The following is a 12,367-nucleotide window of genomic DNA, read 5'->3' on the forward strand; positions in this document are numbered from 1 at the left end:
TATGTAAAGTCTTGCCGAAACCCTTAGTCCTAGACCTAACTGTACCTATAGGTATCTGTACTCCAACACTTCCAAGAGGTATTTCCTTAGAAAAATAAGGTGGTTGAAAAGAAACCTTTGCCTCAGCACAAATGAGATACCAGGAGAAGAGAACAGGAAGGAGATGCTTTGAAGAGTTTAACAGCCCCAACTCTGCCATTAGATACATTTCCTATGGAAGCAAGGAGTGTCACTGCAGCTGTGCAGAGAATGGGACTGATATTTAAGCCACGAAAACCAGGAATAAGCTGAGAACCTGCCCTTGGGATGTCAATCCACACACTGGTGAAGGAAAAACAACAGTTCACTTTATTTCCTTTGAATCAATCATGTCAACAGAGAGGCTGGACTGAAACCCAAGCCTACCTGCTCAAACTGTCCTGGATTTACTTGCAATGGGATGATTATCAAATAAAGGAAACCATCAGCCAAGCCAACACACTATACAAATACATTTTATTTAGAGATACCCATAGTAAGATGCACAAATACTTATTTGTTCACCAATTTTCAGATCACACAACTTCAAGTAGTGGAAAAAAGAAACTGCAGTTAATTACAATTATCTATATAACAGGGCAGTAGTAAAAGATCAATTTGTCAGACTACAGCATAGTTAACGATACTCAGGTGAGAATGTACAGGTCTAGGTATTTAAAAAGTGCATGGGTCATTGCCACATACACTAACATGCTTTTTCAAAGAGCAACATCTTTCTGGCATGTGCACAGTAACCCGGTTAATGCAAGATGGAAAATTAGGCTCTTCATTTGATCTGGAAATCTATTAACAGTTTTCCTCCAAATGGCAAATTAAGTTGTTTGCAACTGACATAGGGAAAGCAATCTGTAAAAATCACTGTTACATTGTCCATGTAGTCAAGCAACATACAGATGACCTAAAATGATCAGTTCCAGCCTACACCTTCACAGCTCTCTACCACAATCTTCTTCAGAAGACTCCAGAGTACTTGACTGCATTTAGCAAGCTGGCAGAAGAGCTGTAATCCAAGATCCGAGCTCTTGCACCCACACCGAGTTCTTCCACAAGAGAAATCTCAATCCTCAAATTTCAAACCCCCCATGTTCCACCTGCAAGCACGTCAACTACATCACATATTGCTGAAGCTGTAATCCCCAGCTGGCCTGTCAACTGCATCACATATTGCTGGGTTTACTTTTAAATTCCCATCTAAAGGGAGGGAAAGGTAGGAAGTGGTGCTGATCTGAGAGACTAGCTGCATTGGTTTAAAGTTGTATTTAAAATGCATGGAACCTGGACTCCTCTTCAGTGTCTCTCCTAAACTAAGGAAGTTCAGCAGGTTCCACTGCTCAATGCAATCCCCATTTTGCTTTTAAATGGGGATAGTGCTGTATGGTGCTTGGGAAAAAACAGCAAAGACTGCTGTGGATGGTTACACATAAGAGCAAGAAACATAATAAATCAGTCTTCAGTTAAACTTCTTCCATTGCAAACAGAGAGACAGAGACTGCCTTTTGCATTATTGTTCAGAGGCACATTTTGCATTGATGAATAGAAAACCCCAGTTTACATTGCAACCTTTTGCAAATTAGAACACAAACCTCCTGTTAAAGCAATTTTCAAAAAAAAAAGAACCCAAAAAACGCAGTTACTGTTCCTCTATTTAAATTCTTAAAACCTCTCCCTCACCTATTCTACCCAGAGATACCTTTCCATTTGTGTGTATGCAGCTGCTTTTTCCTCCCTAAAGTCTGTGTAAGAGATCCTTGTTTCTGTGCACCTTAGAAGTAGACAGGTAATTCTGATGCCTCACAGGGTGGGCCCCTGTGTGACATTCAGGAGAGTTGAGAGAGTCAGTACGATTTTGTACATATGCAGGGAACCCCAGAATAAACAACAAGAAAAATAAAAGCCACCAAATAGAAATAGCCAGCAATAGAGGAATCAACTCCTTCATGGAACAGGAATGAATTTGGAGCAAAGCCTTTCATACTGAAAGATGTGTACCAGACCAGGGAGATATATCCAGGGCTGAGTCAAATGAATAGAGAGACTGTGAACAAGGCCCCAGTTCAGCAAGCTACTGCCTAAGTGAGTGTATAAGTCTCAAACTGTAGTACAGGTTTAACAGGTGCCCCCAGGCTTTGCAGAACTGGTATCTAACCTAGTAAGCCATGAGAGGACAGGGAACATGCCCAAGTCCCAGGGGGTAGAGAGGGTGGCAAGACAGGAGTGAGGCCAGGACAAGAGGTTGAGAATGAGGAAACAGCATTTTGAACAAGAGCGACACAGCCCATTAGAAGTTACTTATCCAGATCTTTTCATAATGGTCCCACTATCACACCTGCACTGAGAGGAGGCTAGAGCAGCCAACTGAAGCTGTAAACCCCAGCTGGCCTGTTACACCTCTGCGTATCAACCACCAACCAGGTGGAGGGAGCTGCAGACAAGGCCCTTTCACACCACCATCCTGGCAGGAAGCACATGGAAGTGGCTGGTGGCAGCTGTAAAGCATGCCAGTCATAGCCAGCCATATAAACAGAGACAAGTGCATTGGTAACCTTGAGTGATGAGAGGGAGAGTGAGCAACCACGGAGGAAACTGGTTCTTCCCCATGCCATCTTCACATCTCATCTGAAGACGGATGACCAGCAGTTTCACAAGCTCTCGGAGCAACTGATCTTCAGTCACATAAGCATAAGGCATGATGGAGCAAATTCTCAAGGCTTCCATTGCTCAAACACTCCATTACCAGCTCATGTCTGAGTGTGGTCAGACTTTGGCATTACTCCTGGCCAAAGCCTGTTATAATAATTTTTGCTTTTTGAGCACAAGGTTAAATTTAGCTCATAGCCCTACTATTTTTTTTTTCATAATCCATCAAATATGCACAAGACAAAAAAATGTGCAAAAAAATAATTTAAATGTCATCAAGTCAGCAGTAAGTCAGCAATGCACTCTCCTTGCTTTCCCCTCAACGAAACCTTTAGTTATGACATTGAGTAGTGGCCAAAGATGCCAGTTCTCTGGTTAACTGAACTACCACTGATGAGTTTAACAAACACACTGGGTGCAGATGCAAGGCACATCCACTTCCTGATCTGCTGACATGCACAATACAATATGGACGTGAAAGAATTTCAGTTCTGTATACTGTGCAGGAGTGAAGTCTCCACTTTTGAAGCAGCTAGTCAGCCAATGAAGTTTTGGTAAAAGCACAGTGATCTTTCTACAGTGGGCTACAGGTTTTCTTTTTATTGTGACTCAGTATTTTTCAGACTAGGCAAGCACCTTTGAACTGATTGTTAAAGGTGAATAAGGAAAAAGTCAGAGAAGAGGAAGATGCTAAAGGTTAGAAAAAGTTAAACCCATCTGTTCTACTCTGAAAAGTGACTGTGAAAAACAGGACCTTACTGAATTTGAAGAAATTCTGAAGTTAGCAAGAAGTAAAAAGAACTCCAGATTAAGTCTGCACTGGGGTACAGAGAGAACAGATACAATTAGCACAGGAAACACATACATGAGAGCTCCTTGGCCATGTATTAATGTCAATGCACTGATGACTAATTAGGTTGATTCTAAAACCAAAAATAGCCTCATGGATCAACAGAGTGCAGTACTGTACTTCAGTTCATTATGGATATGCATGCCCACTGAAGGCCACAGTGAGTGAAATGTTCCTGTTTCCATGCTCTTATGATAAAATTAACCTTACAGCTGGGAAGGGACATCTTGTATTAATCACAGCATCCTCAGCTATCTGCATAAGAGATGGAAATTCACTCCAAATTACAGATGTTAGTTTAAGAACAAAGGTATCCTTTGCCAGTTCAGAAAACAAAGCCAAACATGTAATGTCTTTGTATTAAAAGAAAAAAAATCAATTTTCAGAGAGAAGAAATAATTTACGAGGTAACAGAACACTAAGCCCTGCATGCAGACAGGCTGGTTTTGCATACTATCTGCAATTTCCCACTGTTCCATTTGCAAGTTGCATCAATAATTTTGAACAGTTTTACCTTATAGTTAAAAATGTGCACTGTAACACTTGAAGAGAGCTGTTACTACTTCACTTGACAGCTTCTGTGATAGTTCAGGACCCAGTGCTGTTTCTGACACAGCTCACAACAGAAACAGCAAGCTGAAAGAGGATCTGTTAAACGGGTGGAATTGCAACAGTTATTAACAAACATCAGACCCTGGATTCAGAACAAAAGCCAGTGAGTATCAGCAAGTCCTGATTTATTTTTCTTCCCTCCCAAGGCTTGGGATCTTATTAAATATATTTGGAAAAAAAACATTGAAAAGTTCACTGTAGGACATCCTACCCTCAGGCAACAAGTTGTGATCACCGCACATTTTAAAACACCTTGTGTAGTTGGTGTATCATACACATCACAGGCAATGGGGAAGATCCAGCATTTGTGTACACAATAACATACAAGCAAGCACTGATAGATGTCACAGGTAAGACTGATCCCAAGACAAACCAGTGCATTGATTTGTGTCTACACCACATCCTAGAACACATGGAACAAGTCACAAGTTAACAGTACAAACCTGTTGCAACTTCAACACATACATCTTAGAAAAAGACGACGCACATACCCAGCCCTAAGACAGTGACAAGTTTGTGAGATAACAAAGATCAAGGTACCAGAAGAGGAAGGCACATTAACCTCTGGTTGGTCCATTTCACAGAATCACAGAATCAACTAGGTTGGAAAGGACCTTGAAGATCATCTAGTCCAACCATTTCAGTATTATTTGGATGAGTCATAGTGATTTATACCCTGAGACTGTGGGAGGCCTTGAAAAGGAAAGGAGACCAGGTAAATGGGCAAATAAAAAGTACAAGTTTAATGAGATTTCAAGATTCAGCACCTGAATTTTCCCTTTTAATAAGGGAATCTAGAAAAGCAGTTCCTAAGAAAACAATGTATTTACTCCTAGATTTTTATTCTAAGGTCAAAGAATCAACATCTAGGACTACAGAGACATCACACTATATTGCAAGGGGCTTTTACACACCCTCTCAGTGTCAATCCAATGACCAGATTTTGTATACAGTTAATTGTTTCACTTGGTATTTTTCTGGGTACAGAAATAGTCAGGCAGCCCACATTTTCCCAACTCTGCCAACCCTGGCATCCTGTTTTAGATCTGTGTGGACTTTCTTAGACCATACTGCTCCCAGTAACATACTAGAAAATGGCATTCAATTTTCAATTGGGAAGATTCCTTTCAGTCAAAAAGCATTCTTTTAATTAGCCAAGTACCACAGGATTTTGATAAAGAAACAGCATCACAAGCAAAAAGACACTTTCTAATTTAAACCCTTGAAAAATAACATGGAGAAACAAGAATGACAGTGATATCAACTTGGTTGCTCTGAAACTGTTTCCAATTAAGCCCTTTCACAAGTACCTCCTGAGCAATGAACAGGAGGAGGCTGGACAGCAGTACCAAACACTGCTGGGCTTTTACCTTTTCTTTTGTGCCCCCTTGCCCACCCTCACCACACAAAGTCCCACTTGCAGAGGCAAGGGAGAGCATACGCAGGAGACCCCTTCAGACAAGATGTGGCTGCATTCTCCTTTCCACAATCCCTTGTCTGCAACATGCACAAATTGATAGTGTCTGTGCTTCACAGACTTTCAAGTAAGTTACTGATGGCACTACAACACTCAGAAATGCATTTTAAGTTGAGGTCACACCATGCGTTCTAACTGTGGGATGGCCAGCAGAGCACACTGGGATTTTCACTTGGCTTTAAGGTAGAGAGCGTGTGCCTGGCCAACAGTCCTCCGGGGCTCAGCATGAGCTGGCCAGAGGATCAGCTCTGCCTGCATCACACACAGCTCTGCAACAGTATTACTAGGAACAAGCTGTACCCGAACTCAGTAACGGAGTCATAACAGCAACTGCAACAAAATCTAGGGTAATCACACCTTGAAAAGTGGATTTATGGAAAATTAGGGTATCAGACCACCACAAACAGATCTCAGCATTCCTACCTGTCTGCTGAAAGATGCTGCTGCTTTGCCAAGATGCAGTGACTGACAGCTCCTCTGTTCTTGGTTTCTTGCAAACAAACACAACAGGTGACCTCCATGAAGGGTCTAGGCAAGCCTGCTTTACTTCACATCGGCACCAGCTGAGGGACATCACTAAGCGTCTCTCAGCTGAGGGGCAGAAATTAAAAGACACCAAAACACTACTCAACATAGCTGAATCATAACTTCAATCTATTAACTGCAGCTGCAAGCTATATACAAAGCAAGTGAAATTCTGAACAACAACTTGATACAAAAGTATCTTAATCCTTAAGATACAAAAAGCTGCCAAAGACTTGAAATGGAGGCAGCAAATATATCCCCATAAAGAAGTTCATGAGTCCCCCTCATTAAGGGAGTCACAAGAGTCACCCACAATGTGAATGTAACTTTTGTGGACAAAGTCCAGTAAGATCACAGAGCATTCTGGCAATGAATCTTAAAAATGGATCTATGTGGAAAATGAACAACTGAGACTAGGAACAAACACCTATTAACTATTCTTTGGTAATTTACTCACCTTGGACTAACACCAGCAGCACTGATGAAGGAGCCAAACAAACGGACTCACTTCTTTACAGCAATCCCAGAAAGCATCCAAGGAGAGTACTAGTAACTCTCCCTGGCTGACTTGACTGTACAAGGAAGAAAACTAGAGGAATTACCAGGAATAAGGTGTTCGGTGAAGAGGGTGAGCACCACCCTCACTGCTATGCTCAAGACAACCCTGCAAAGTAGCTTCTGCTTCCTTAGAAACGTCCATCACATAACACCCAATTGTTACTGAGAGATTGCTACCTAGTACTTACCAGCCGGGTATTACTGAACCCATAATTAAATCACTGGTTTGATTACCTGTGATTATGAATACTGAAAATGTAATACCCAAAGATACCCGAATGAACATGACAGTCTACTGAAAAGAGCTGAGCGGTAAAATTAGCTGCTTCCTACACTCACCAGAAGCACTAAATATCCCACATGACTGAAAAGTCAATAGCAGGAAGAAGAGTCTGAAGGTCTATGTGTTGTGTTCTTTCCTCTCCTTCAAGTGCTTAATGCAAAATAAACCAGAGTCTGTTCCACCCAGCAACAGACTGTTTTGGTGTAATCTCATCAGGCAAACATGTACAAGGCCATCTGCCCAGTTCTACAGTCTGAGCCAGCCTCGAAGGTCTACCCAGTTTAAAACAAAGCAAATTGAATGTCTCAAACATAGCTTGACAAAACGCCAGCAAGCCCATTTCTGCTCGACAGAGGTCATCTCTGCAAGTATGATATTGCTACAGTAAAGACTTGGATGATTTGGGGTGGAAGAGGGAACCCCAAACAAACCATTCTGGAGGGCAGGAAAGAGCAAGGGAGGGAAATCATTAAGAAACACTGGAAACAATAAAACTGTCTAAAAACATGCATGTCACTGGGTCTCATCAAGAGTAGAGTGAGCCATTCACGAAGCTACCAAAGTGCAGTGGACCAGACTAAATTCCATCCATCACAGGGGTGTATCTGCCATTTGAACAACGGGGTGCAGCCAACACACCTCCATGAGGAGCCTGGAATTTTCCTGCATACAGCCATTCCTGCACTTCAATGGGAAACCCCTGCATTTCTCACCATGACCCTGGATTTCAGTTCTGATGTCTAAACCAGTAGGGCAACAAAATCAAATCAAGTAAGAAAACCTGGCTTTTTCTCCTATCACTTATCTTTGGACAGCTAGCAGATCATCACCTTTCTCTGCCTCGATTTCTAACACTGTCTGGACCAAAAGTGACATACGACCACCACAAAATATTCAGAAACAACATCTGGATTGCTACAAGCATTTAAAACCACTGAAACAGGCTAGAAATCAAGTTCTCTCTGGCCCAGTACTGCATGCTTGCAGTACTATCTAGTTTGTTTCCAGTTTTTGAGGGGATTTTCATACAGCAACAGGATGGCTCCCTCCCCATGAGAAGTTATCTTTGCAGGAAAGCACTCTGAAAGCAGAATACACAGAGGCATGAGACCTAAGGAATTTTACATCACTGACCAGATTCTTCTGAGAATTGTCCAAAGCTTCCTATGCAGAAAAAAGGAGGAAAAGGGCACTCACACTATCAGGACCACACGTTGAGGTACTTTGGAAGATCAGAGTCAGCAGAGGGACGCTTTCCAAGGGTGCCTCTTCAGTAACCTAGAGACTCTGCGGGAAGATCAGCCTCTCTTCGGAGGCTGCAGCTCAGGCCATAAAAACACTCTTTTTGCCCCCTCACCCAGACCTGGAATACGCTTTAACAGATCAACATTAGGGCTAGTATTTCCAGACCAGGAGTTTTCCTATGGAACTGGTGACACGAAGTGCCTAAGTAGTAACTGTTGATTCATCAGAACCAGAGGACACTCAAGTTGACTCAAGTGTCTAGTTTCTTTTTTTTTTTTTTTAAAAAAAAAGCAGCACTTTAAACCAAGACCAAGTAAAATAACTAAGCAGAACATGCTCCCTGTGACAGTGATCTTACTTCAACAAGAGTTGTTTTCCTCTGTATACTTCCACTGTTCAAACCCCCTAAAATAACCAAAGCAGTATGTTGCCATCACAGAAGACCACAGACACCATTATAACATCTTTAAACAAAATTTGAGAGTTCTTTAGCTACTCCATGGTATAGAAATTTCCCCTTTTCAGAAAAGGGCCTGAATAGCCACACATGCAGTGCCACTAACTGATTCAGTTTAAGCAACCAACCCACAAGGGAAGTAGAATTACAGAACAGAAGATCTGTTCGTGAATCACCTCTGTCTGATCAGTGTGAGTAAATTATACTTCTGGGACAGGTGCACATCTGGGAGAGCTCTTCTCTTGCCAAGACTTCCACCCAGATGGGAGGGAACTGCATTCCCTGCAGGATTTCCATCCAAGTCTCCACTACCAACTGGAAATTAAGCCTGAGGCTCACTGCTTGGCATTACTGATGAAGATACTGAGTACAAAGACGAGAAGCACCACAGGGACACATGCAGACCAGCTTTAGGCAGTCTGGCAGGAACTGTGTAAGGGACTAGAACTACTCTGCAGTGTGGCTGTGATCTCCAGAAGAGACAGAACAAAGCATATCCCAGCCTTGTCTGTCTTCTCAGCTTCAATCAACTGCCCATTTGGCACCAAAGCAGTGAGGTCCAGGCACACTTTGCTCCACCGGTGACCCGGGCAGAGAAAAGGCATTCATCCCAGCATAGCTCAGAGGTGTCTGTAACAACCTGAAGAGTTTGGGACCTGCCAAAAGGCTAGGAGGAACACCCTGGAGTCCTCCAGCGTTTTAGCTGAGTATTAGGTAAGACCCGTCACCCTGGAATGCACACACTTCACAGCTGGACCTGAAGGGTACCAGACCTTTTCTTCCCATCCAGTCCCACATGAAGTTCAAGGGAGTTTGAATGCAGAAGGCACCAGGGCATAGGGGGGAAGACTGAGACTCTCCCATAGCAAGCAGGATGACAGCAGATGCTAGCGCAATGTGAGCTAACAGCAAGGTATCTTGCTACAAGGAAAGCTTCCAGCTTGTGTTAGTTAAGTCAGAGATGACCCTTTAACCTCAGAGAAAAAGAAGTGTTTATTTATTCCAGTGATTTATTAGAGGAGATCGCCAACCAGAACAGCTAAAAATGGGAAGTTTCCACAACCTGGGACAAAAAAGTTCCTGGGTTTTAGGCAGTTTATGAAGCACCCATGAGCTACCACAGCAGCATACTCGGGAACCTTGGCTCATCTGGAAAATGGACAGATTTAGTTCATTTCGAATTACAAGAACATTCACGTCCCTAACCCCCCTTTCCTCTCAGCACCTCTGCAGGACCTCAATGTAATGTCACTCTGCAACAGCCATGCTGCAGAACTGACTATGCAAACTCCTGTTGGGCAAGCTGATACCTGGGACAGGCAGAAAAGAAACAGAAGATCAATTTTTACTCCTGGGACTGCTGAAAACCACAATTCAAATACAAATGCACTTTTGAGAACCCCTGCACTTCTGCAGTTTGGGCTTAATGGGCAATACCACTAGGGACTCCATCCCAGGGCTTCAATGAGTACAGCTTAAAATTATCATATTCCTCTACATATAAACAGTGTCATTAGACTTGTACTTTTAAAAAATAAGATCAACCCAGGCCAGGGCCAGGGCTCTGCAGATAAAAGTAGTAGCTTATCTCTTATAAATATTTTAATATTTTTTAATTACAAGTAGTCTTCACTCCAGGTAATGTAACTGACACAAAGTACCTGCACACACACAGCCCCTAGATTTTCACAGAAAGTCCAGGAGCAACCACTCTATAAGAAAGGAATCCTACCTCACAGCAAAGTAGGGGAGGGGGCACGTGGCCAAGATAGCCTAAATGTGGGGGGAAGAGTCATTTGGGGTAAATACAATAAAAAGGGACTTCAAAAACCCTTCATACAAAGGATCAAGGAGGTTAAAGCAAAAAACTGGTTCAAAAAGATGTACAAAACTGTTGGAGACCAACAGAAAACTCTGCCAAAAAATAATTTGTATTTAAAATCAGAAATCAATGGCATCACACAATTTTGTTGTTAAAAAAAGGAAAATAAAATGGAAATCTGTGTAAAGATCAGCATTTATAAAGAGTTATCATTAGCTCCAGAGACCAGCATAATTCCCATGAAGTCCTGATGGAAGAGGGCCTCCTGCCACAAACAGTTTCGTCCCAGAAGAGTCGTAGCAGTGCGTGTAAACAGCATTTGGGAAGAAATTTATGTCAGAAAAATAATTCCTCCAGGTTTCATCATGATACTGTTAAAGGAAAGTTTAGATTGTTATTGTTTCCAAACAAACACAAAACTTGTTTCACAAAAGCAGAAGTAGCTTCCAGATCCTAAAAAAGGATCTTTTCTGCTAATAATCCCCCAAGCTTCAGCCAGATCAACCTGAAGACATCAGATATCCCGAAGCTTTTTCTGAGGTCATTTGGGCCAAACACTGGAGGGGGAGGGGGGCAGTGAACGGTAGAGAAGATATCAAGTTACATCACAATGATAAATAAGATAATGGAGAGAAATGAGACAAAGACATTTACTGATTTATGATAACATACAGGAAATAGAATGCAAGTTCAAACTGCTGTGGCATTACCTCGGGAAGCCAGTTTCTAAAATTGCACACAATTAAATTGAATCTCTTACTTTGAGCACCATGTTAGAGTAGCAGTTTTAAAGAAACACGACGTATTTTGTGTTTGAGGTTCTGAAAACCAGAAGTTAGACAACATTCAAAAATATGAAAATATAAAATCTAGTTAATCTATGAATCAGTGCATAAGAACAGTAGTCAGTATGCCTTACCACTCAAGCAACCAACCTCCAATACTCTTTCATGAAGCTTTTTGTAGAAAGCAATTCTACAGCACTTCTTGCCTTTCATGATTACAGTTATCAGTTACATAATCGCTGTTTCACTGGGACACATTTCATACAATAGCTCCCACTACTATAAAAAGAACCGGTCTTGGTCCTACAGCACACCTGTGTGAAGGGTCTCCTACAGCCTCAAGCTACTCACCAGCCAGCCTTTCCCAGTAGTCAGCTTCAAAATTTCACTTCCTCCTAGTTTCTGCTTCTGTCCATGGCAGGCACGTGGGGGCTTTTCATCCAGGAACCTCTGGGCTCTGATATCATAAAACAATAAGGAACCTTGCCCTGTCCCCACTGTGATGATGTGCTCGTAGAAGCTCACTGATCGAATACCTGTCAAACAGAAAATGGACATAAAATGCAGTAAGCAAGGTGGATGCTTTGGCTCTGCAGTGCTGCTGCTCGATGTTTAATATTTTCTTTAAGAGGAACAACCTACTAGAATTCACAACACCTAAGTTTCCCCACTGCTATGGAGCAATGCAGACAAATTGTATTGATGCTTTTGAAACAGCAGCTTCAATTACATATACTACTTCCCTTCTCCTCTGAGGCCATTGGCTACACTGATGGTGCACAGTAAAAAGTTTCACTCTCAGCAGGCTCCAGCTCTGCCAGATAAGTAAAGATTATAAGCCATTTAGGATCCAGAGCAACTTTGGTCTGCCTACCACAAGTCTCTAAGTGAACACACCATGAGCAAGTACATGGCAGCAACAGGAAGGAACGTCACATTGGTTTCCCCCACAAGCTCACACCCTATCTAGCTACCTGCCAAGCTGCGATAAGTGAGCATGTGAGAAAAGTTACTATCCTAACTGCCACCAAGTGGATTTTGCTGATCAACAGGCTAGCTGTAGGCGAGTATAACCAC

The 12,367-nt window shown here is 42.3% G+C and overlaps 1 protein-coding gene across 2 annotated transcripts in view; it reads right to left on the bottom strand.

The window, feature by feature from the left end:
• DCAF12 (DDB1 and CUL4 associated factor 12) overlaps positions 1-12,367 on the bottom strand; it is a 43,419-nt gene that overhangs the window by 7,518 nt on the left and 23,534 nt on the right. The window contains exons 8-9 of one of the 2 annotated variants that reach the window (XM_074933081.1): positions 11,642-11,826; positions 474-10,876 (exon numbers count right to left, since the gene is read on the bottom strand). In XM_074933081.1, the coding sequence (XP_074789182.1) occupies positions 10,718-10,876; positions 11,642-11,826 (344 nt within the window). In that variant the 3' untranslated portion in view covers positions 474-10,717. Of the gene's footprint in view, positions 1-473; positions 10,877-11,641; positions 11,827-12,367 lie in introns of those variants that run through there. The other variant, XM_074933082.1, reaches the window with a different exon arrangement.

This window comes from Athene noctua, chromosome Z, assembly GCF_965140245.1.
Source record: "Athene noctua chromosome Z, bAthNoc1.hap1.1, whole genome shotgun sequence".
Taxonomy (NCBI): Eukaryota; Metazoa; Chordata; class Aves; order Strigiformes; family Strigidae; genus Athene; species Athene noctua.